This window comes from Triturus cristatus, chromosome 5_1 (assembly GCF_964204655.1).
Source record: "Triturus cristatus chromosome 5_1, aTriCri1.1, whole genome shotgun sequence".
Lineage (NCBI taxonomy): Eukaryota > Metazoa > Chordata > Amphibia > Caudata > Salamandridae > Triturus > Triturus cristatus.
The window spans coordinates 38,907,227-38,933,158 of NC_140587.1; the positions used below are offsets into that span (position 1 = coordinate 38,907,227).

The following is a 25,932-nucleotide window of genomic DNA, read 5'->3' on the forward strand; positions in this document are numbered from 1 at the left end:
AAGATGAAACACGATAAGAAACTGATTCAACCCGGGAGAAATTTGCTAGATGGTTAGATGGGCCTCAATACTAAGTAAATATACAGGTTAATGCTTTTTTTTATCGAACTTACATTTATTGAAATAAAGCTTCAGACATACAGTCAAAGTTACAAACATTTGTTCCCACATTGCCACCAGATGTCTAAAGGAAACCCAGATGCTTCTTCTGTGGGTTACTCCATCTTATAAAACAAAGTGACCACTCCATGCTCTCTGTTCACTGTAATCTTGTTTTACATTTACTACTTATTAAAACCATGTCCCAACTACCCCTCCCTCCCTTAACACCCCCCCGTAACAACCCCCCAGGTGGTGCTGCTATTGGGTCCACTTCAGCCTATGAGTGTATTGTATGTCTCGGGAGGTGATTCATAGGTTCCTGTCACCGGCCTAGTATATTGATACCGTGACCGTCAAAGCTACTTATATGGAGCCGGAGGCGGGCCTTCCCCTTCCCTTCTACTAGAACTGGAAGAGGTGCATTGCTCTTAGCGTGGGTGGACATACTGCTAACGGCAAGCCACTTGTCCGGTAAGTCACTCGTGGACCCCATTTGTATTCAACATTTTTGTACTCCTCTCTGAAAATATCTGCCATCTTTTCCATGGTAAGTATTTTCCACAGTAGAGTGTGCCATTGCGCCAGTGCTGATGCTTCTTTTTTCCGCCAGTCACAGCGATCGCCGTCTTTGCTGCCCCCAAACACACCCACATAATAGCTCTATCTGCCTTTTGTTTGGCGTTCGAGCAATGGATCTCTAAGGTCCAGGAGAACAGCTTCTACAGAAGTCTGGATGGGAGAGCCAAGCATGTGTTTCATCTGTGCCAAAATCTCCTCCCAGAACGGTTTCATTGTGGGACAATCCCACCATATGTGGCGGAAGTCTCCCAGTAAGCTGCACCCTCGCCAGTATAAATCTGAGGTCTCTGGGAATATCTTTTTAAGCTTAGATGGGTATAGGTACCAATCGAAAAGCTGTTTGTAGTGCGCTTCTCTGAGGTCAAGCGAGTGGTTATTGTTCGCTATGTCTGACCATAGGTGTTTCCATTCCTTTTCTAGGACGTCTCTCCATACTCTGCCCTCCCAGCTGGCGATATAACGCAGGCGTGGAGCGTGAAGCTTGGATACTAGTATGCTATACAGGAATGATATCACCCCTTTCATTGCGCTCACCTTCCTTACGAAGGACTCTACTGGTGTGGGGTCTCGTGTAGCTGCTTCCCTTATTGGTGGATGGAGGGCTCAGTGCTTAAGTTGGAGGTAGTGGTAGTGTTCATTGGGTGTTGGTGTAAAGTCCCTCTGACAATGTTCAAATGTAAGTATGTCATAGTTGTGAAAGAGGTCCGATAGCATTATACATCCTCCCTCCCTCTCTCCATGCATCAAATGACCCTTCCACCAGTGAATGAATTGGAGTATATGGGGAGGGAAACGTCATAGTCTGAGCGTAGTCCACTTGGGTGTGCTTAGGTAAGCGTTCGGTGGCCTATCCTTTTTCTGTTTCCAAATCACATCCCAGATTGTCCTCCCCATGATAGCCCTGACCATGTGCAGCCAGTGTTTGTCTGATTCCTTCTTGGACCACTCTGCTATCACCCGTACTTGCACAGCTTTCAAATAGAGATCAAAATCTGGGAGGGACACTCCTCCCTTGTGTCTCTGCCTTCTGAGAGTGTGAAACAGAAGGCGTAACCTGCCATTTTTCCATATATATGTCACGTAATAAGTGAGCATAGCCTAGGGAGACACCCTCGCTCTAGGTCGATCGGTAGGGCCTGGAATAAATATACAAATTTTGGCAACACTGTCATCTTTACGGCGTGGATCCGTCCTCGCCAAGAGCTATATAGAAGTTTCCAGCAGTTAAGATCGTGTTGTATCTGAAGTAGGTGGGGAGGATAGTTTGCTGTGAAGAGCCCTCCCAGGTGAGGCGTGATCTGGATCCCCAAGTATGTGAGGATGTGCTTGGCCCAGTAAAATGGTGTCTCCCCCCTCAGCAGCGTAGCCTCTCTTTCCGGCAGGGAATATTTAGGATGGATGATTTATTCAAATTTAACTTAAACCCTGCTACATCTTCAAATTTCCTCAGCTCTTTCTAGAGAGCGGATAGTGAAGAGCGGGGGGAGGTGAGGGCCAACAGGACGTCATCTGTGAACAGGGACAATTTGTGTTCCTCGCCGCCGAATCTTATCCCCTGGATTTCCAAGGTGGGTCAGATTCTCGCTGCAAAGAGCTCTATGCTTTAGGCAAATAACAGTGGGGACAACGGGCACCCCTGCTTCGTCCCTCTTCGTAGATCGAATTGCCGGGAGCACACTTCATTCACCTGCACTCGTGAGTACGGGTGTGCGTAGTTGGTTCTGATCATATTATTAAATGGGGCTGCAAATCTTTCCAATATATGGAACATGAAGGGCCAGTCTTCACTGTCAAAAGCTTTTTCCGCGTCAAGCCCTATCACTATTGCGGGTACTTTGTGTTTGGAGAATTTCTCTATCAGATGGAGCGTTCTGCAAATATTATCATGGGTCTGTTTCCCTTTATGAAGCCAGATTGGTCCGGATGTATAAGGTCAGACATCAGGTCTACTAGTCTGGCAGCCAGTATCGCCGAGTATAACTTAGCGTCTAAGTTCAACAAGGCGATTAGCCTGTAGGAGGCACAAAGTTGAGGGGTTTTCCCTGCCTCGGGATCACTGGTATCCTGGCTTCAGCCATGGAATCTGTCACTTTTGACCCTGTCGCAATTGCTTTAAAAGGAGTGGTCATCTGGGGAATGAACTCAAGGTCAAATGTTCTATCAAAGTGTGCCGTCAGGCCATCCGGTCCCGGAGATTTATTGGGTTTCAGCGCCGTTATAGCTTGTCTCACCTCCTCCTCGGTGATGGGGGCGTCCAATTGCTCTCTCCAATCCAGAGAGACTGTAGGCAAGACATTGTCTCAGGATAATTGATTTGGGCCATCGGGTCTGTGGTAGAGATTACCGTAAAAGGTCCCAAATGTGTTCACTTTGCCCTTGTCTGAGAGTTCTATGTGTCCTCCGTCTCCCCTAATCTCTCTATATATTCCTTCTCCATTTTTTCCTGAAGTTGTCTCGCCAGGTGGGATCCCACTTTATTCCCCTGGGCATAGAACATCTGACGAAGCCGAAGGAGTGTGTGTTCCGCCCTATTGGTGTAAATTGCATTGATTTTCCCCTTTAGGGTGCTAAATTGACGGTGGGGGCCTTTTTGAGCTCAGCTTCCAGTGCCTTGCGATCTTTTGCTCTTTGCCTTTGGAGCGTGGCATTCAATTTGATGCGTTTGCCCCTCACCCCCGCCTTAAAAGCGTCCCAGTTATTTGAGGGGGTGGTAGCGTTTGGTTGATTCAATTAAAAGTATTCCTTGATTTCCCCCCTCAGTTCATCCCTGAGCAGTCTGTCCCTAGTCAGTGAGGCTGGAAAGAAGCTTCTTGGTGGTCCCGGCGTGGGGCTGCTCCAGTTTAGGCAGACCGAAATAAGGCAATGGTCTAAAACGGTAATCTGGTATATTTTTGCAGCTTGCAGGGACCCCATTAGGCATTGTCTGAGGAATATATAGTCTAGTCTTGAATACGATCGATGTACATGCGAGAAGAAATTGTAATCTCTTGTGGTTGCATAGATTGACCTTCATGAATCGGTGAGGCCCATCGTGTGGAAGGTCTGTTTCAGTCCTGTGGGGAAACTAGCTGTGGGTGCCCTGTGTGGATGTGTGCTATCCTCTGTTGCTTGCCAGGTCATATTAAAGTCCCCCATGAGAACTATTGGGCCTTTTGCGAACCCTCCTAGAATGTTCATCAATTAGGTCACGAACCTGGCCTGTGTTGGATGTATAGGCCAAGACAAATGTGCACATCCTCCCCCTCCACTTCCCTTTTACCATTATCACTCTTCCTTCCTTGTCCATTTTCATTCCTTCAGTGTGGAATTTAGTCAAGTTGTGGAAAAGGAGCGCAACCCATTTTTGTTTAGTCCCTGTGGAAGATCTGTATATTAGGGAGTAGCTTTTATGTCTGAGTCTATGTACGTCTGCCCGTTTTTAAGTGAGTTTCTTGGAGGGCCACTATATCGTGTTGGTGATCTATTAAGTACTTTCAGACTTTTTGGCGCTTGAGCGGGGAGTTCAGCCCCTTAACATTCCAGGAGGCTATACTAAACGTCAGGGTGAGTCATCACCTTTTCCTTCCGTCCCCAGTTAAGCCTAATGCATGCAGCAATTCCCTCCTCATTGCTCCCTACGGCCTCCCCCGTTGTTCCTTTGTCCAGGTGCTCCCCGTTGAGGCATTGTGATGTAGACTGAGTACCACCTTTGTATGGCCACCACCTTCTCCCATAACAACCCCCCTCAAACTGTGGAACTGCAAAACCCAACAAAACCTTTGCCAGAGGGCCCGATGGGCACCCAGCGATACATTCCTTCTTGATGCCGGGCATGGTGGTGGGCGCCATGGTCTAGAACTGCCACCTCGGCTCTGTTTCACATGTAGTGTGTCCATGTGTTGTCTTTATCCACTCTGAGATCCTTAGGAGGTGCGGCCCTCCCTGTATCTCAGTTCGCCGTTCTCTCGACCTGTTTGTTTTGTCCATTTCAGTTTCTCTTAGGAAATCTCCGAGTTAGTCCGAGGTCACCGTGGTGTCTTTATCGAATGTCAAATTCATTTTACGTCTTGGTCTGTCTCCCCCTTGGGATTGTTCGCCACTGGGAAGCCGACGTGCGCAAGCTCCCTCCATCTTTTTAGGTTGGTTGAGGCTCTGAATCTTCAGCTGGAGGGAGCCTCTGGCATTCCAGGTCCCTCTCCAGATCCGTGACATGGTGCGCCTTATTATTCAGTTTGAAGGCTAGGCCAAACTGATATGTCCATCGGTATCTGATGTTGTCTGCTCTCAGTTTTGTTGTCAAAGGCCGGAAGAGTTGCCATCTTTGCAGGGTGGACTGCGCAAGCTCCTGATACATCACACAGCTAAGTCCTTGAAAGGCGATCGTGTCTTTCTGCCTGGCTGCTTCCAGTATTGCTTCCTTAACTTTATAGTGTGTAGCTTGACCAGAACATCTCAGGTCCGTCTTCTTTCTCCCGCCACGTGTGCGCCCACACGATGCGCTCTCTCTATTTTGATTTTTATTAGACGTGGGCTCACTAGTTCCACGAAAAGATCCTCGACAAACGCCTCCAGATTGTCACTCCGTGACCTGTTTTCTAAATCCTTGTTTTTCAACAGGGCCTGTTGTAGCTGGCACTGCAGGTACTGAACTCTTGTGCGTGTCCGTGGTTCTCCTATCAAGATCCTGTGCTCGGACCTCCAGTACTCTTGTGCCAATGGAGTCAACGTCTTGTTGAAGGGATGACATATGCTCAGTGAGGTTGGCTTTAAGTTGTTCCATTGAGGCTTTTATGTCTAGTTTCAGTTCCGTGCGCAGCTTGGATTTGAATTCCCTCAGGAAAGCCATGAGGTTATCTTTAGTAAGTGCCATGATGGAAGCGTCGTCCCCCTAGTCTTGTGCAGACCTCTCCTCAGCCGGGGTAAAGAAATTTGTGACTTTACTTGTGGACTTTTTAGGTGACATAGGTGCTGCCCCCTGCATCTTGATCGTAGGTAGTGGAGCACTCTGGCCCCCCCCCCCCAATATTGGGGAATCTCCTTCGGTTCTCTCGAGGTGGCCTAAGAACTCTGCTGCATGTGTAGTCTGGTTTCAACTGACCCTGGCCTCCATCTTAGGGTCAGGCGTGCAGCTCCCTGGTGCTGGTCCCTCCTTCTCGAAAGTGTATGCCCCCGCAACTTTACTTCTCCGTGTTGTCTCGCCCCATTGCTGTCTTTACTTTCAGCTGCTTCACCCTTCAGGGCTCTCGCTCGTCTCGTCTCTGCAGCCGCCATCTTAGGGTCGGGCGCGACCGGCGACTTGCATGTGCACAATATCGGGGCCTTATCACCTTCTCTCAACGCATTCCCAGGTGCCCATTGGCCCCCTATGAGTAATTGCGGGCCTTTACTCACTACTGCCGGTCCGATGCGGCGATCGAGGGGCCTTTCCTGGGCCGGTTCCCTGGGCTGGGCGGCGCCCATGCCGCTCTGCGGCTTTCTGGGTCCATCCCTTGGTCCTGAGCCGCACGGCCCTCGGTGCAGGTACCGGGCGCTCTGGGGGGGAGGTTGCTGGATGATGTCTGGCTTCCGGCAAATCAGCCCGCCCGGTGGTCGATTCCTCATCTAAGCTCGGGTGCTCTCAAACGTGAGGGCCGCCATCTTGCAGCCTTCCGGAGTCTCGGGCCGTGCTCGGCCGTCAGCCCCCACTGCCGGATTGTTGTTGTGGACATTTTCTTCGATCCCGGCCTGTTCTAGAAGTAATCCGGTTCGGGATCTGATCGCTGGTCACTACATGTGTCATCAATTGCTGCCTGAAACTGCCTCATGGCGGCAAGGCCGGAGAGGTTCACGTCCACCCAGCCATCTTGCCTGGCCACCATTTTTTTTTTTTTAAAGGTGATTTTAAACTGTTCAAAAGAGTACAAAGGGCCCGGCATGCTATAAACCCACGTAGGAAAGGATTTGAAGGTGATAAGAATACCTGTTAAATATGACACTATTTATGTTTCTTTCCGCAATAAACATATGAAAGGTACTATGTGCTTGTGATCCTTTCCTTTGACACTAATTAGGGTGCAGCCAGTTTGCCATCTTGTGCCTTACTTGTGGTGTGTGTGGAGAATACAATCAATGTTTCTGCATGAATCAAAGGTATATCTTTATGTCACAATGAATATAGAGAGTGGACCCGTGGTTTTATTATAATTCTATTAGAAGAAACACATTGAAAATAGACATAGAAGTTAAGGAGGAGTTATAAACCGGTTTAACAAACTTTGAGGTTATATATGTGGATTACAATACGTTTCTCCTCAACACAGACATACAGTGTTTTAAACACTAAATCTAAGCATTGTTGGATTCTCACTTGTTACTGATTTAGCCACCTTAGGATGGCGATACTAACTATGAGAGGAAACTAGTGACGTGTCCATAACCTTTCCCCGACAAAGAAACGCATTTAACGTCGGAGAAAATGGCGGCAGAGATTGAAAAACAAAACTGAAGGTGAACGAACCACACGTCCCGCGAAGCGTGAGGTAGGAATGGAGACCTAGGGGCTTCAATAAGTCAGTTATTTACTGGAGGGAGGTGAAATAAATAAATACATAATCTTTTAAAAAAAAATACAATGCTTTACTATAAGAGGTAACAAATTCCTTCTTTATATTATGTAGGTTCTTTATTACACACGTGCGAGGAAAGGAGGACAGCTGCTGTATTCATGCAATAGGTATGAACTAAGACTCTATTAGCTATTAAACCCATGTAGAAAGAGTTTACAGAGGTTCCATTAATCTTTGTAGGTTTCTAATATTGATTAAAGAATTAAGTCGACATTCAGACAAGATTGAGAAAGAATATAAGACTGGACCCAATCAAAGTGTTTATATGAATTAGAGTGTAGAGGACAAGAATCTTTCTGTGAGGTATAAACAAACTATATAGAGTCTGAGTTCCATGTAGCCTTGGGGCTCCTCTGAACTCACTAGCGCCTTGAGGCTCCTCTGAGCTCAATGTAACCTTGGGGCTCCTTTGAGCTCCTTACAGCCATGGGGCTCCTCTCAACTCGCTGCATCTTTGGGGCTCCATTGAGCTCCCTGAAGCCTTTGTGCGCGTCTGAGCTCCCTGCAACCTTGAGGCTCATCCAATGCCCCCTTCAGCCTCCGTGCTCCTCTGGGCTCCTCTGAGCTCCCTGCAGCCTCAGTGCTCCAATGAGGCCCCTACAGCCTCAGTGCACTTTTGAGATCCCATGCAGCCTCAGAGATCCCCTAAGCTCTCTTTACCCTCAGTGCTCCCCTGAGCCCCGTAGCCTCATTGGTCCTTTGAGCCTTCTGCAGCCTCAGTGCTCCTCTGAGCTCCCTGCAGCCTCAGTGCTCCTCTGAGCTCCCTGCAGCCTCAGTGCTCCTCTGAGCTCCCTGCAGCCTCAGTGCTCCTCTGAGCTCCCTGCAGCCTCAGTGCTCCTCTGAGCTCCCTGCAGCCTCAGTGCTCCTCTGAGCTCCCTGCAGCCTCAGTGCTCCTCTGAGCTCCCTGCAGCCTCAGTGCTCCTCTGAGCTCCCTGCAGCCTCACTGCTCTCCTAAGCTTCCTGCAGTCTCATTACTCCTCTGAGCCCCCTGCAACCTTATTATTTCTCTGATCGCCCTGCAGCCTTAGAGCTCCCTTGAGTGCCCTGCAGCCTCAGTGCTCCTCTGAGCTCTCCTGCAGCCTCAGTGCTCCTCTGAGCTCTCCTGCAGCCTCAGTGCTCCTCTGAGCTCTCCTGCAGCCTCAGTGCTCCTCTGAGCTCTCCTGCAGCCTCAGTGCTCCTCTGAGCTCTCCTGCAGCCTCAGTGCTCCGCTGAGCTCCCTGCAGCTTTAAGGCCCCTCTGAGCCCTTATTCAGCCTCTGTGCTCCTCTGAGCCTCGTGCAGCCTCAGTGTACATCTTAGCTCCCTGCAGCCTCAGTGTACATCTTAGCTCCCTGCAGCCTCAGTGTACATCTTAGCTCCCTGCAGCCTCAGTGTACATCTTAGCTCCCTGCAGCCTCAGTGTACATCTTAGCTCCCTGCAGCCTCATTACCCCTCTTAGGTTCCTGCAGCCCCGGTGTTCCTCTGAGCTCCCTGTGACCTCAGTGCTCCTCTGAGCTACCTTCAGCTTCAGTGCTCTTATAAGCCATGGGCAGCTTCCTCACAGCCTGAGCGCTCTTCTGAGCTCCTGCAGCCTGAGCCCTCCTCTGAGCTCCTGCAGCCTGAGCCCTCCTCTGAGCTCCTGCAGCCTGAGCCCTCCTCTGAGCTCCTGCAGCCTGAGCCCTCCTCTGAGCTCCTGCAGCCTGAGCCCTCCTCTGAGCTCCTGCAGCCTGAGCCCTCCTCTGAGCTCCTGCAGCCTGAGCCCTCCTCTGAGCTCCTGCAGCCTGAGCCCTCCTCTGAGCTCCTGCAGCCTGAGCCCTCCTCTGAGCTCCTGCAGCCTGAGCCCTCCTCTGAGCTCCTGCAGCCTGAGCCCTCCTCTGAGCTCCTGCAGCCTGAGCCCTCCTCTGAGCTCCTGCAGCCTGAGTCCTCCTCTGAGCTCCTGCAGCCTGAGTCCTCCTCTGAGCTCCTGCAGCCTGAGTCCTCCTCTGAGCTCCTGCAGCCTGAGTCCTCCTCTGAGCTCCTGCAGCCTGAGTCCTCCTCTGAGCTCCTGCAGCCTGAGTCCTCCTCTGAGCTCCTGCAGCCTGAGTCCTCCTCTGAGCTCCTGCAGCCTGAGTCCTCCTCTGAGCTCCTGCAGCCTGAGTCCTCCTCTGAGCTCCTGCAGCCTGAGTCCTCCTCTGAGCTCCTGCAGCCTGAGTCCTCCTCTGAGCTCCTGCAGCCTGAGTCCTCCTCTGAGCTCCTGCAGCCTTGAGTCCTCCTCTGAGCTCCTGCAGCCTTGAGTCCTCCTCTGAGCTCCTGCAGCCTTGAGTCCTCCTCTGAGCTCCTGCAGCCTTGAGTCCTCCTCTGAGCTCCTGCAGCCTTGAGTCCTCCTCTGAGCTCCTGCAGCCTTGAGTCCTCCTCTGAGCTCCTGCAGCCTTGAGTCCTCCTCTGAGCTCCTGCAGCCTGAGTCCTCCTCTGAGCTCCTGCAGCCTGAGTCCTCCTCTGATCCCCCCCCCCCGCAGCCTGAGTCCTCCTCTGATCCCCCCCCCCGCAGCCTGAGTCCTCCTCTGATCCCCCCCCCCGCAGCCTGAGTCCTCCTCTGATCCCCCCCCCGCAGCCTGAGTCCTCCTCTGATCCCCCCCCCCGCAGCCTGAGTCCTCCTCTGATCCCCCCCCCGCAGCCTGAGTCCTCCACTGATCCCCCCCCCCGCAGCCTCAGTGCTTCTCTGATCCCCCGCAGCCTCAGTGCTTCTCTGATCCCCCGCAGCCTCAGTGCTTCTCTGATCCCCCGCAGCCTCAGTGCTTCTCTGATCCCCCGCAGCCTCAGTGCTTCTCTGATCCCCCGCAGCCTCAGTGCTTCTCTGATCCCCCGCAGCCTCAGTGCTTCTCTGATCCCCCGCAGCCTCAGTGCTTCTCTGATCCCCCGCAGCCTCAGTGCTTCTCTGATCCCCCGCAGCCTCAGTGCTTCTCTGATCCCCCGCAGCCTCAGTGCTTCTCTGATCCCCCGCAGCCTCAGTGCTTCTCTGATCCCCCGCAGCCTCAGTGCTTCTCTGATCCCCCGCAGCCTCAGTGCTTCTCTGATCCCCCGCAGCCTCAGTGCTTCTCTGATCCCCCGCAGCCTCAGTGCTTCTCTGATCCCCCGCAGCCTCAGTGCTTCTCTGATCCCCCGCAGCCTCCGTCCTCGTCTGAACCCCCTGCTGCATCAGTGTTTCTCTGAGCTCCTGCAACCTCCGTGCTCCTCTGAGCTCCTGCAACCTCCGTGCTCCTCTGAGCTCCTGCAGCCTTGAGTCCTCCTCTGAGCTCCTGCAGCCTTGAGTCCTCCTCTGAGCTCCTGCAGCCTTGAGTCCTCCTCTGAGCTCCTGCAGCCTTGAGTCCTCCTCTGAGCTCCTGCAGCCTTGAGTCCTCCTCTGAGCTCCTGCAGCCTTGAGTCCTCCTCTGAGCTCCTGCAGCCTGAGTCCTCCTCTGAGCTCCTGCAGCCTGAGTCCTCCTCTGATCCCCCCCCCCCGCAGCCTGAGTCCTCCTCTGATCCCCCCCCCCCCCGCAGCCTGAGTCCTCCTCTGATCCCCCCCCCGCAGCCTGAGTCCTCCTCTGATCCCCCCCCCCGCAGCCTGAGTCCTCCTCTGATCCCCCCCCCGCAGCCTGAGTCCTCCACTGATCCCCCCCCCCGCAGCCTCAGTGCTTCTCTGATCCCCCGCAGCCTCAGTGCTTCTCTGATCCCCCGCAGCCTCAGTGCTTCTCTGATCCCCCGCAGCCTCAGTGCTTCTCTGATCCCCCGCAGCCTCAGTGCTTCTCTGATCCCCCGCAGCCTCAGTGCTTCTCTGATCCCCCGCAGCCTCAGTGCTTCTCTGATCCCCCGCAGCCTCAGTGCTTCTCTGATCCCCCGCAGCCTCAGTGCTTCTCTGATCCCCCGCAGCCTCAGTGCTTCTCTGATCCCCCGCAGCCTCAGTGCTTCTCTGATCCCCCGCAGCCTCAGTGCTTCTCTGATCCCCCGCAGCCTCAGTGCTTCTCTGATCCCCCGCAGCCTCAGTGCTTCTCTGATCCCCCGCAGCCTCAGTGCTTCTCTGATCCCCCGCAGCCTCAGTGCTTCTCTGATCCCCCGCAGCCTCAGTGCTTCTCTGATCCCCCGCAGCCTCAGTGCTTCTCTGATCCCCCGCAGCCTCAGTGCTTCTCTGATCCCCCGCAGCCTCAGTGCTTCTCTGATCCCCCGCAGCCTCCGTCCTCGTCTGAACCCCCTGCTGCATCAGTGTTTCTCTGAGCTCCTGCAACCTCCGTGCTCCTCTGAGCTCCTGCAACCTCCGTGCTCCTCTGAGCTCCTGCAACCTCCGTGCTCCTCTGAGCTCCTGCAACCTCCGTGCTCCTCTGAGCTCCTGCAACCTCCGTGCTCCTCTGTCCTCCCGCAGCCTCAGTGCTCCTCTGAGCACCTACTGTGTCCATGCTCCTCTGAGCCCGCAGCCTCAGTGCTTCTCTGAGCTCTCTGTAGAATTAGTGCTCTTCTATAGCTCCTGGTTCCTCAGTCATTTTGCGATTTGCGAAATAATCATGAAATTAGGTGAGGAGAATGATGACCACTATTTTTATCTTCTTGGCCACAAAAAAAGGTCTGCGGCAGAAATGGTGGCATCTGATTGGCTGTAGGCGCACACGTCACTACGTGGAGCTGTACAGGCATAATATTACAGAAGTGAATGTGTAACAGTGTCATTGGTGCTCTGAGTGTGAAGTCTGTGACTCTGTCACTTCCCAGTTTATCGAATCCTGCATGCAGCTCAGTGATCATACCCAGCGCTGAGGATAGGTCAGGACTGGCATGGTAACACGTGTTTTTTGGCACCAATCAGCCTGGCCCCCCCTAATCTATGTGAGCTTCTCACATGTGCTGCACTAAGGCAGATTTAAAAGCTTTCCATCAGTCCTCATGCCAACCAGGGCTGGAGTGGAGAACCATGCCGCAAGCAGCCGTGAAACACGACACCGGTTAGCAGGCTGTTAGCAGGGAGAAGAATACCTTAGAAGTTGCAATCCTCCCCTGCTCCTCGAGCTATGTTAACATCTTACATTCAGCAATGCCCAGCTGCCACCCCTCCCTGTGATGAAAGATGGACTTCATGGGGGCCAAGAGGTGGCAGATCGAGCTCACGGACGGCCTCACTTGTTCTCCTTTGCAGCTACAGTCCAGTTTCCAAGTATCAGGCATCAGACTTGCATCCACTGGCGTCTACAGCAGGTCTTTCCAATCCTTAGTTTTCTACCATGCATTGAATTTTCCCTGTAAAGGGCGCCTTCCATAAAGGAAAGTTGGTTCAGTAAAGAATTGAAAGTGCTGAGCCAGCAAAAACATTTTAATTAGATAAAATATTAATTTTCTGCACATTTGCATTATGTTTCAAAAAGTGTTTTTTGGTTAAATTGTTGGAAAAAAACTACGAGATTTTGCATACCGATGTCTACGAAATGTATTATATTAGTGCACACCTTGGTTTTTTCAGGCTTGGCAGTGATAACATTGTAAACTTTTCATCAAAATTAAAGGCCCTACTTTTGTTGTTTTCATGGGGAACGTCTGCCTATTGCACAAGTACTGTGTACCCTATGCAGACTCTTGTGAAGTATGCACAACTAATCTTTTTTTGGTTGAAACTGTAAGATTATTATTATTTTTTTAAACATTGGATGCGGGGCTTAAACGTGCAAATCTGAATTTTAGGCAACACTACTTGCGTAGTGGACCTCAGAAACCTGTGCCTTAAAAGGTAAAAGTAAATCTGAGTACACCAGAATCCAAAGCGTTGTTGCCAAAAAATGTCATAATATGGGGGTCACTTGTTACTAATTCTTTGACTCCAGTCCAAGTTAACAATCTGAATTGTGCATTAGATATACAGACAATTAGACCAGGCTTCAAATCTTGTTCCATGGAGAGCAGAATTGTTACATAACTGCCATCATATTTTTTCTGTAGGTGGTCCTTCTCAACTCTATGATTGCATGTCTGAAGACAGGTTATGGTATTGTTGACTGCAAGTCCGATTTGGGGTGATGCTTTTATTGAGAGATTTGATGACAATATTCATTAATTTGTGATAAAGTATTTCAGTACTTGGAGCATTTGTTGTGAAGAATTATCCATACCCTATGCTTGTATTTATGATTCACTGATGTGGGTCTTTTACTAGTAGTGGGTTAATGTAGAAGAGTAGGATCTGCTTCACATGCTTACCCCCACTTTTTGCTGGTGTTTCACTGTTTTTCGACTTTAGTCTGGCTGGGCCCCAGCCTAGCTGCCTCCTCTCTAAATTGATTGCATGTACTTTAGGTACTCTCCAGATTGGATTCTGGGGTACCCTTGTGAGTCCCTAGTATATGGTATACTATGTACCCAGGGCTTAGGTACCCCAGAGGCCTACCAGGGGCTGAAGCATGTATTGTGCCACCCCTGGAATGCCATGCAAAATGACACCACAGGTCTGCTACTGCTGCCTTGGTAAGGTGGTGCAAGCACCCCTTACTGAGGTATAGGTTCACTATACCTCACCTATCACTGCACCTAGTAACCTCTCAGTCACCCCTATGGCAGGCCTTATCAATCCTAAAGGCAGGGTGCTTGGTTATACGTGAGAGTGTGCCCAGGCATGAGCTGAGCCCCTCTGCAGCCTTCAGAATCTTTTCTCCGGGGTTGTTGGTGGTGCAGCCTGACCATATACTCTTAAGTGCATTATATCTTCAACGGTTAATGCTAACCTTGGACTGGCTGCACGGAAACATGTCGTGTTTGGTGTCAAACACCTTGGAATCATACCCCACATCAGTTCTTGATGTGAGGATATGATCCTACCCTTCTAGAGGGAGAGACATGGCAGTACTGGTATACCCGGTAGAAATGTTATAATCCCTTTTATAGTCCTACCCTTTTTAATGTCTACGTATCCTCATTTGCGAAAATAACAAAAATGGGGAGTCGGTACCTGCTTTTACGCAGACGATACACAACTGTTGATTGCTCTTGATGGGCTCAAAGATACGAGGATTAGACTAACCAACTGCCTCTCGGAAATGGCGGCTTGGATGTCCGATCACTGTCTGAAACTGAATGCAGACAAATATGAGATTCTACTCTTTGTAGGAGCTCAGTCAGTCTGGAATGCAACCTGGTGGCCCTCGTCACTTGGCAATGCACCCGCGCCCAAACAGGCTACAAAAAACGTAGGCATTCTTGTTCATAACGCACTAACCATGCAGGACAATGTCTGTGCACTTTGTAGGAAAAGCTTTGCAACACTTAAATTGCTAAAAAGACTCTTTCAATGGATCCCTCGAGAGTGTAGGAAGACCATCGTCCAAGCCCTGCTCATTAGCAAATTAGACTATGGGAACGCACTCTTCGTGGATATGGCGGACTACCTCTTCACTCGACTGCAGATGGTACAGAATGTGGCAGCCAAACTGGTATGCAACAAAAGCTAGAACAGTTCAGCGTCGGAATGCATGAGGACGCTCCACTGGCTCCCTGTGCGACAAAGGGACAAATTTAAACTCACCAGGCACAGGCAAAAACTAAGCGCATCAAGAAGAGCAGGGCTGGAGGTCGCTCCTTTTCACATCTAGCAGCGACTCACTGGAATGAATTCCCTCGATGACTACCTAATATTATGGAAAAAATAAAAAATGCATCTGTTTCCCAAGACCTGTTTAGTAACCTAGAGACCCTTTGTCAGAACTCTAGTCTCACTTATAATGTGCCGTCCTTAGCGCCGTGATATCCATACGGATGAATGATGTGCTGTATAAATAAATTAATAAAAGAGTCCCTTTGATTTCAATCCCATCCTCACAGAGATTTTTTTCTCATTCACAGAATCAAAGAACCCGATGAAGAGACCTGCAGCACTGCAGCACCTCAGCACCAGATAATCAACCGTATCAGTGTGTAGAGTCTGAGGAAACCCTCGGCTGGAGGTTGGACCTGGATACACACCCTACGATATATACGTTCAGGGGAAAAACGCAGACCTACTTTGTGAAAAAGCTCATGCAGAGCTCATCTTTATGGACAGTATTAAAAGAAGCACACCAGAGATCATCTCTTTGAGTATACCGAGTGTGAAAACCTTTGGTTCACTTAGGAGTCCCACAATTATAATTCTAATCTGAAATTAGAGCATTTAATCTGAATATCCGGAGGATGGGTCATACCAGTGTAAGGAGTGTGAGAAAAGCGTGACCCTAGAATATTTCTGTTGAAATATCATAGGCTGCTTACTGTAGAGAAAATCTAGCTGTATATGGAATGTGGCTAAACATGCACTGACGGTTCTTCGCTGCACAGGCATCAAATAGTTCATTCTGAGAATAGGTTGTATCAGTGTACCGAATGTGAGAAAAGCTCCACTGAGCCAAAGAAGCTGTTGAGAGACCAGAGAGTCCATACAGGTGATGAGCGATATACTTGAACAGTAATTGGGATTAGCTACACTGAGAATGGCACACTGGTAAAGCAACTGATTATCCATGCTTGTGAGAAAAACTTCCACTGTAATGAATGTAAGAAAAACTTCACTGAGAAGAAATCACTGTTGTCATATAGTCCATACAGGTTAGAAACCATGCAACTGTACAGAAAGTGCAAAAAGATTCAATAGTGAAGCATAAGATAATGTATGCTGGTGAGGAACCCTATCAGTGTACCAAATGTGAGCACATCTTCACTTGGAATAGCACAGATCAGATTCATCAGAGTACCCATACTTGTTAGAAACCCTGTCACTGTACAAAATTTAGTAAATGTTTTAGTGAGAACGGCACACTGATGATGCATCAGACAAGCCATTCCGCCAATAAACCCTATCAGTATACAGAATGTAGGCAAAGCTTCATTAAGACATACAGTTTTTTGAAACACCAGATAGTCCACACTGGAGAGAAACCCTTCCACTGCACAGAATGTGGAAAAAAGTTTACTCTGAAGGATACGCTGTTGAGGCATCAGAGAATCCATACTGGTGAGAAACCCTATCATTGCACAGAATGCAAGAAACGCTTTACTCAGAAGTGTACGCTTTTGAGGCATCAGAGAATCCATATCGGTGAGAAACCATTTCAATGTACAGAATGTGGGAAAAGCTTTACTCAGAAGGGTACACTGTTGAGTCATCAGAGAATTCATATTGGTGAGAAACCCTATCATTGCACAGAATGCAGGAAAAGCTTTACTGTGAAAAGCCGTTTGTTTAAACATCACAGAATCCACACTGGTGAGAAACCCTATTCTTGCACAGAATGCGGGAAAAGCTTTACTATGAAAAGCGATTTGTTAATGCATCAGAGAATCCACACTGGTGAGAAACCCTATCAGTGTACAGAATGTGGGAAAAGTTTTACTCAGAAGGGTACACTGTTGAGGCATCAGAGAATTCATATTGGTGAGAAACCCTATCATTGCACAGAATGCAGGAAAAGCTTTACTGTGAAAAGCCATTTGTTTAAACATCACAGAATCCACACTGGTGAGAAACCCTATTCTTGCACAGAATGCGGGAAAAGCTTTACTATGAAAAGCAATTTGTTAATGCATCAGAGAATCCACACTGGTGAGAAACCCTATCAGTGTACAGAATGTGGGAAAAGTTTTACTCAGAAGGGTGCACTGTTGAGGCATCAGAGAATTCATATTGGTGAGAAACCCTATCATTGCACAGAATGCAGGAAAAGCTTTACTGTGAAAAGCCATTTGTTTAAACATCACAGAATCCACACTGGTGAGAAACCCTATTCTTGCACAGAATGCGGGAAAAGCTTTACTATGAAAAGCAATTTGTTGATGCATCAGAGAATCCACACTGGTGAGAAACCCTATCAGTGTACAGAATGTGGGAAAAGCTTTACTATGAAAAACAATTTGTTGAAGCATCAGAGAATCCACACTGATGAAAAACCCTATCAGTGTACAGAAAGCGGGAAAGCGGGAAAAGCTATCTTAAGACATCATATAACCCACACTGGTGAGAAACCGTTTCCATGCACAGAATGTAGGGAAAGCTTTACTCATAAGAAATCCCTTTCAGCGAATCCATACTGATGGGAAACCTTTTCATTGTTCCAAATTTTTAAAAGACTTCACTCAAATACCATTAATTGTGGCAAACATGAGAAAAGATTCACAAGAATGCAGATATTGTAAAATAATCTGAGAATCCGTTCATTGTAGAAAACTCATAGCCTAGAATGAGGAGTACTAGTAAAGCAAGGAGACTTGAAATATATCAGCATTTGGCAGATAGAATGGATACAAAAGCAAATCCAGAAGACCAATTCAAAATATGAGTCCTCTCTTTCACCTTATGTATTCTATTATTTTTACAATTTCTTCATATTATAAACATTGCCGTCTTGCCCTGCACAGGGGTACGAGACTGGTAAATATAAATGTGTGCGGAATTGTTGAAAGTATAAAGGTAAAGATCATCATCGCCATGGTGTCCGATCAAGAGCTTTATTAAAGTCAGTAATACCCCATTCACTTGCTTTCTAAGATTTCCTCACCATGACAGCCGTTTGTCCTTTTTAAAAAATACTCCTAGTTTCATAAATTCAAATGCACGCATGTAGACACACACCTGTGAAAATAAATGTGCAATAACACGTTATTTGCAACAACAAAGCGAGATTCAAACATTTCTTACTATGACAAAATTCCATGTTATAGCCTCAATGCAATATGACTGACATGTGACTAACTCTCATGAGAAAACATCATGGCGTATGGAGATCCGTAACATGTAATATGCTGTTTATTACCATTGTTTTTTTTAAAGACTTATTTTTATTTCATGAGTAGGTGAAATGCTATACTGTTTGGTTATTTGTATTAAAAGAACTAAAGCAATGCTTATTTATGTAGTTACGTGTGTGAGAGAGTCTTTTGCAGGCTCCCCCTTATACTTTTTGTTCTACTTTTGCTGGAGTTAGTGCTGTGTAATGACTCGGTAGTGCCTGTGGACCTTGCATTCCAGGCGTAGGTGCATGTACTCTGACCTTTCATAGTGTATATTTGATTAGCTTATCTCCAATTGGCATAAGTTTACTAATACATTGGTCCCTAATGTATGACATCCGATGTTCCAGACTGCAACACTTATTGTGCCACCACGAGTGTGATAAGGTGTAACATCTCTCCCACACTGCCATTGCAGACTGGCAGAGTAGCATTAAAACTGATAACTCACCTGTGCCATTTCAACCTGTGGCATAGACAAAACCTTCCTTTTTAATATTTGTAAGTCACACCTAAGGTAGGTCTAACGAGCCTCAAAGGCAGGGTGCATTATGTTGAAGTGGCGGACATCAGTTATGGTTTACATGTCCTGAAGGCAAAAACCCTACATTGTCGTTTTCACTGTATTAAGACTAGTAGCCACATTGGTTAGTAAGGAGTTACTCACTGACAACTCAATATGGCTGACTTCCAAATGGGACTACTAAAGTTGAAGCTTTAAGGTATCAAAATAATCATTGCATTAAATCTAACTTCATGCGCAAGTTGAGTTTAATGTAATGATTTTATAAATGGCAATATTTGGAAATTGTCAATGTGTTGCCTAAAACTTTCCAGTAACCGTCTTGGTTGCACACAAGTGCTGTCCTCGAGCTAGCCTGCTGCCCTCTTAGGGAGAGGTGAGAACAACTCTCTGGAAGGGGGAACTTAGGACCTGCCCAGGGGAAGAGCTGTGATCTTCTGACTGGATGGCCAGTGGGGGTGTGAGCCCAGAAGGCGAGCTTGAAAGGGGAAGCCACTGTCGTGTGTTTCTTGCATGGCCCATCAGTGCTTTCCCTATGTTAGCCTTATTGTGCACGTTGTTTGGGCCAAATTGTATTTTCACCCAGAACCTGCGCATGTTTTCATATTTTTTACTTTTCCTGGGATTTAGTCTGAACACACTAGACCAGGTCAAACAACAATGCCCCTTGTTATTCTCTCTGGTCAGTCACTAGCATTTCGACATAACAAGAGAAGCAGCTGCTGTTTGTGAGCACACATATCTTGTCATATAACTGAGGACTGGGGTTCTGAAAAAACACACTGAGCGAAGGTCCTGAAGTAAGAATGCTGCAACAGCTCAGATGCAGAACATCTACCTATCTATGCTGAGGTACAGGGTCCGCCACTAGTTCCAGAGTTCTCTCATATATAATCACCTAGCTTCAGTAAAAGAGAATGGGGATTAGGCTAAGCTGTTTTATAACATGAAAGGCCTTTTGATGGTATATGGTTTGTTAACCTTGCTAATTATATTTTTGGTGTGCATTTGTTGTCTAATTGTGGCATTTTAGAGCACGACAGCTTAAATAATTATTATAAACTTCCTTCTTGTCTCTTGTTTATCTTATTGTTGACAGTTACGAGTGAGAGAGCCAAAGGGTGTGTTCTGTTACCGCGATCCCTGAGAGGGTTGAGTGTGTTGAGTGCCACTCATTTGTTTCGCTGTTTCTTCCACCTTTGAAGGGCAATTGGTAGTCACATTAGGAAGAGGTTGCTCTTTTGTTTAGACAAACAAGCTGGTTTCTTGGGCAAAGAGAGGAAAAGCTGTTGTCAAACTGTTTTTTTTAAGGGGAGTGTCGCCCCAAGGTAGCCACACCTATTGAATGGGCTAGAGCCCTTCTTCACACACACAAAGGTTCAGCCATGTTGGGAGTGGGCAACATTGTGTACTCTGGGATATATAAATGCCACATGTAAGAAATTGTTTTGTTTTTTGGTTGAGTGGTGTGTTAACCCTACTCAAGCAACAACCACCATCCTTGTCCGGTGAACCACAGAAGGTCACAGACTTACCTGTGCTTAACCCTCTGGTAGCATGGACCAAAAGCTGTCAGGCTTAACTTAGAGGCATTGTGTTGGGTATTATGCAGCATACAGTAATCAAGTGGAAATACAATGCAAGAAATATCACATACAAGAAATAGAATAACAATGAATAAATAAAATGACTCGAACACAAAGTAAATTGAAGCAGTAGAACTGGAGTTATGAATTTTCAAAGTTTAATGTGGAAAATAGCATTAAAAAGAACTTAGTGCCTACGTCTAGTGCCTAGACGCACAAGATCAGGGCGATGGAGCATGGTTTGTCTATATGGAGTGGATTGGGCCCAGTCCTGGCTTACCTTCAGATCTAGAAGACATTTAAAGAAAAAGATGGCAAAGTTCAGCGGGGTAAGGCAGCTGGTGTACTCCGAGGTGCCTTGCCCCACATCGACGCCAGGGAGCAGCTTGACAAAGTCGTGGTGAAGATTTCTACGTTCTGTTTTTGTCAATTTTTCAGAAGTTGAAAATCTCTAGATTAATAAAGCTCCAGGTTGTAGCTGACGAGGGCATCACAAGGCCAGATATCCCTTTTAAGAGGGGCAGCTGAACAGGATTTGCTGCTGCAGAAAGGAAGTAGCCGGAACAACCACAAAATCAGGCCGACAGCTGAAGCACCTCGGACGGTTCGGCAAGCAGGTAGGTGCCGGTCTACAGTTAGTTCTCAGGTCACTTTTTGGTGAAAATTTTGTAAGTCCCGTGTTTGAGGGTTAGGCTGGTACAGCACCTTTAGCACAACTTCCAAGGATCCAGGACTGGTTGGAGGCCACGTAGGGGTCAGGTCTTACGTCAGGCAGGGTTCAAGTACCTGTTCAAGGCTGTTGGCAGTTGTTTTTTTCCTTGTAGCTCAGAACAGGAGGCCAACCAGTTAGCTCTTGAAGTCTCTTTAGTCGTCCTGTGTTCAAGCGGCAATGAACTGAATATTTGCTCTGAGGGTCCAATATTTATACCTGGCTCTTACCAGTTGGTTTTCCTACATCTGGTTCTGTAAATTTCTCCCATTCCCTTGCTCAGGCTTTAAGAGGTTTAGGGTGACAAAAAGCTGCCATCAAGTTTTTTTGTGAGTGTACTGGAGGTAGCCCTTTGAAATTTAAGTCTGCCAGGGAATAGCTCTGCCCCATCTATCCTTCTAGCACGTAGCCCCCCCCCCTTTTTCTCACTGTCTGTAAGGAATACAAAAAGGCCTCTGTATTGACAGTCATGTCACCCAGAACACAGGCTGCAGGCACCAAATGGCTAGGAAATGAAAATGCAAACTTGCTAAAAGTGTTATTTTCAGAACTGTGATATTAAATCTGACTTTACTATTAAAGAGGATTTTAAATTCTAATTCTTTAGAGAGCAAACATGACATATCTCCCTATTCCCAAACAAAAGTTATCATTTAATTGATGAAGTAAGGTAACCCATTATCTTATGGAAGACAGTTTTTCACTACCAGTATAACTTTAAGTAGATGTCCCCCTTTTTAAATACTTTTCCACATACCCTATAGACTCATTAGGGCTTGCCTTGGGGATGAGATATGTTTTCAAATGGAAAGTTTAGGCTCGAGAAAAGGTTCATTTTAGGAAGCACATTGCAAGTTTAAAACTGCACTCATGCTGCAATGGCAGGCCTGAGATAAGTTTTAGAGTGTGATGTAAGTGAGTGGCACAATATGTGCTGCAGGCCCAGAAGTAGCATTCAATTTATAAGCCCTGGGCACATGTAGTACCACTTTACTAGGGACGTATGAGAACATTAAATGTGCCAGTTGGTGTAAGCCAGTTTTACAATGTTTTAAGGTGCAAGTACTTTAGCACTGGTTAGCAGCGATAACGTGCACATTGTCCTAATTCAAACAAAAACTAATTTCAGAAAACTGGGGGTGATTAGGCAAAACATTTGGTGGTTAGAGTTTACCAAAGGCTGTCTGGTCTAACGCATTCTCCGCAGCTGAAATTGGTGATAGCTACCCACCCTTCTGGTAGTTTTCATTGTAAAGGTAGAAGAACCTGAATAAACCATCAGAATTTGAGTGGTCAGGCTCAGGGAGATGTTCCACTGTAAAGTCCATTCCCTGTAAGGAGATGGACCACCTCGGCAGTTTGGGATTCTCAACCCTCATCTGCATGAACCATCTAAGGGGCCTTTGGTCTCAGCTTTTTCAGTACAAAGACCGCAGCAAAGACTTCTCTCTCCTTGTTCTGAAGCATCTGCCTGCACAATGAATTTATTGGAGAAGTCAAGGGCCTTGAATACAGGTGCTGTACATACAGCCTCCTTGAGGGTATTAAAGGCTTAGTGGCGGGCCTCAGTCCAGATCACTTTCTCAGTCTTCTTTGTAGCAGTCCGCTCAGTTAAGGGCCAACAGTGGTGCCAAAGCCCTTAATAAACCTCCTATAGTATCCAGTGAGACCCAGAAGCCTGCACCTCAGTCTGAGACCTAGGTGGATCCCAGGCCAGGACAGTCTCAGTCTTGCCTTGGAGGGGATGCATCTTGCCCCTGCCCACCAGGTGTCCCAGATACACTTCAGATCCCTGTCCTATCTAGCACTTGCTGGCCTTGATAGCCAGGCTGGAACATTGCAGAGCCTGAAGCACCTCCTGTAGGGGGAGCAGGTGGTTTTCCCAACTGGAGCTGAAGACTGATATGTCATCCATGTCAGTGGAGAAGTGTGGCTCAATGGTTAGAGCTTCAGACCCTGGTGCAGAGGTCTGGCCCGGACCAGGGTTCAATTCCCGCCTCGGCGGGTCTTGGGCTCAATTTCCCCGGACCCGATAATTCTCGCCTCGGTGCCTATTCTAATCATGGGTCCCCCTCTGCAACTCTGGGCAATAGCTTGCTTAATCTCCACAACGGCCCCAACAGTGCTAGGATGCCTGGCTTCACCTTGGGGGTGCCCAGGAGTGGGCACTTCACAGGGAAAGGCCAGGAAGGGTTCCACAGCAGTATGTGCACAGCGCCTGAGAGACCCTTTCGGGGGTGTGAGGAGCGCTATATAAATGCACTCCATTTACATCCATCCATCCCAGCCAGGACTCTGTTGACAACCTCTGAAAAGTGGCAGGGGAATTCTTTAACCCAAAGTCCTAACTCTGAATCAGAAGTGTCTATCTGGGGTGGAGAATACAGACCTCGCTTTAGCCTTCTCGGTTATGGCAACTAGCAGTACCCACAAGTCAGATCAAAAGTACTGAGTAATTTGACGGCTCTCAACCTAGTTATGAGCTCATCAGCTCGGGGGATGGAATAAGCATCAGTTTTGGTAACTCAGTTGAGCCCCTTATAATCCATGTGGAACCTGAATTCTGGGGTGGCACCCTGTGGGGTGACTTTAAGTCCCAGCACCACTGGGTTGAACCAGCGACTATTGGAGTGCTCAATCACCCCCAAGTCAAGCGTCTTGGACACTTCTTCCTTGATGCTAACCCTCACCTTGTTGGACAGTCTGTAAATGTTTTTCTTTACAGGCATGCTGTCCCCAGTATCTATATCATGAGTAAACAACAGTGTAAGCCTAGGTGTGAGGGAGAACAGGCAGGCAAATTGTCCCTGCAACTGGTGACAGCCCTTCTACTGTTCTGGGCTCAGGATAGGGAAGAGTAGGATCTGCTTTCATGGTCACCCCCACATTTTGCTGGTGTCATTATGTGTTATTGACCAGTATGACTGGGATCCTGCTAATCAGGACCCCAGTCTCTGTGCTTCTTCCCTAAATTAGACATGGTGAGTACTTAGATACATGCAGATTGACTACTGGTGTACCCCTGTAAGTCCCTAGTATATGGTACTAAGATATCCAGGGCTTTGTACACCAGGCATCTCCCATGGGCTGAAACATGCATTATGCCACCCAAGAGAGACCACTCAAATTGTGACTATAGGCCTGCCATTGCAGCATGTGTAAGCTGGTGCTAACACCACTTACGACAGATATAAGTTTCCTTATATCTGAGGTTACTGCACTTAAAACCTATAAATCACCCATAAGGCAGGCTTTTTAATCCTGAAGGCAGGGTGCTCGGTTCTAAGTGTGAGGGTGCCCCTGTAGGAGCAGGACAACCCTACAACCTCCGGAGTCCATTCCCCCGGTTGTAAGTGCATCAGCCATTAAAATTCATGGAGTGGTCAAGCGTAATTATGCGATGGCTATCTCTAAACTGGCTGTACCGAACCATGTTGTGTTTTGTATCCAACATGTAGGAATCATACCCCCACACCGTAAGCAGTGTGGGAGGTATGATTTGATGCACTGTAAAGCCCCTCCGGAAGGCCCTTAGTGCTCCTTGTAATAGTCTTCTACACCTGGACAGCAAACTATTGCTGCTGCCGACCAGTGACATGTTTCTGCCCATCTGCTGCTGAGCCAAGCTCGAGCAGGGGAAGGCAGGACAATAGGTTTCCTATCACAGGGAGGTGTGGCCACCTACCAGACAGGACTTAGTGTATTGGGGCATGATGGGGGCGCTTGCCAGCACCACTGAGACTGGTTGAAGGCACATTTGGTGCGCTACTTGCATAATCCAGTTCAGGGAGCCGTTTGCTCACGCATAGGCATGAAACTGGACAAAAGACATGGGAGAATCCTCCCCACTGTCCAGCCCCTCCTCTGGGAGGGACTCATGAATTGTCCGAACCCTTTCCTTAGGGTACTTAAGGGCTTACCTGTGGGTGGGGCCCTAGATTCATTGTAGGATAAGATTCAGATCGATGACCACTTCAACTTCAACCGTCTGGGCACTCTGGACCTCGCTGGACTTCACGTTGGGAACCGAGACTGCAATTGGGAAGACTCCTGCTGCTCCTGGTCTCGTCATCCTGCAAGTCTGCTGTAACTTCTGTGCCTGTGCTCCGTACAAGTTCTTCACAAGGCCTGTGGACATCCAAGCCACCTGAAGGAATCTCCCTTGGAGTGAAGGAGTCACTCCCCTGCAGGCACCGCAACACAGCTGACCGATCTGCTGGTCCTGGGCTCCAACGTACTCCGAAAGGCTCAGCAACACAGGTGGTGGTTCTGCAACTCCCTCGAGGCCTGCACTGTCTTCTGAGTTTGAGGCTAGTATCCCTTGTAAGAACCGCTGGAGCAGAACCCCTGTGTACCTCATCGACTTGCTGTTGCCAAGGCTTGTTGACTCTCTGTGAGAAGTTGGCCTGGTATATGCTGTCCACTAGTTAAAGTGGACACCCTGTACCAGTCCAAACGACCCTTATGGTGATTAGGTTGAAGATAACCTTTATGAAAGCTATCCTAGTGGTAGCTATGGAGAGCGGCCTTCAGGCTTAATCTTGAAGGAATGTAAATCGGCTTGTTTTACCAGATCAGAACCTCCTGAATAATCAAATGAAAGGAGAACCACACGATTGTTATATAAAAAAATATGTATGTATTACTAAGCACTCTCTACTAACCTCTATACGAGATTAGAGCACAAAGCACACAATACTGCAATCAATAGAACGACAGTAAATAGCAAAATACACAGCGGGCTCCAGGGGGAGACTGAACCATATGCTAAAAAAATGGTATAACAACAACGACTTCACTAGACACAGTGCCTAGGGAATGTAGAATCGCTGGGACCCCAGGGAACCACCCAAAGGAGTGACACAGGGAGCCCACAGAGGACGGGTGCAGTGTGAGAACACAGACGTGTGTTCCTTACAATTCTTTGGGAAAGTCACAGTTGGAAAATTACAGTTTAAGGACACTTCAGAGAGGACTTCAAGCAAACCCTTTGGAACATAGAAGGTTCTAAGGCCAGCACCCTTGTGAGTACCAAGGTACCCGTGTTACCTATCCCAGAGGAGCCGGATGCATAGGGGTCAAGTGGTGTCGGAAACCCTCGTTGTTTTCAATGGCGTGATGCAAAGAAGT

The 25,932-nt window shown here is 48.0% G+C and overlaps 1 protein-coding gene across 2 annotated transcripts in view; it reads left to right on the forward strand.

Moving 5' to 3' along the window:
* LOC146830097 (uncharacterized) overlaps positions 1-18,109 on the forward strand; it is a 107,760-nt gene extending 89,651 nt beyond the window's left edge. For both annotated transcript variants that reach the window (XM_085604315.1, XM_085604316.1), the window contains one exon: positions 15,069-18,109. In XM_085604315.1, coding sequence (XP_085460441.1) covers positions 16,020-17,288 — 1,269 coding nt within the window. In that variant the 5' untranslated portion in view covers positions 15,069-16,019 and the 3' untranslated portion in view covers positions 17,289-18,109. The remainder of the gene's footprint in view (positions 1-15,068) is intronic.
* Positions 18,110-25,932: the final 7,823 nt, after the last annotated feature.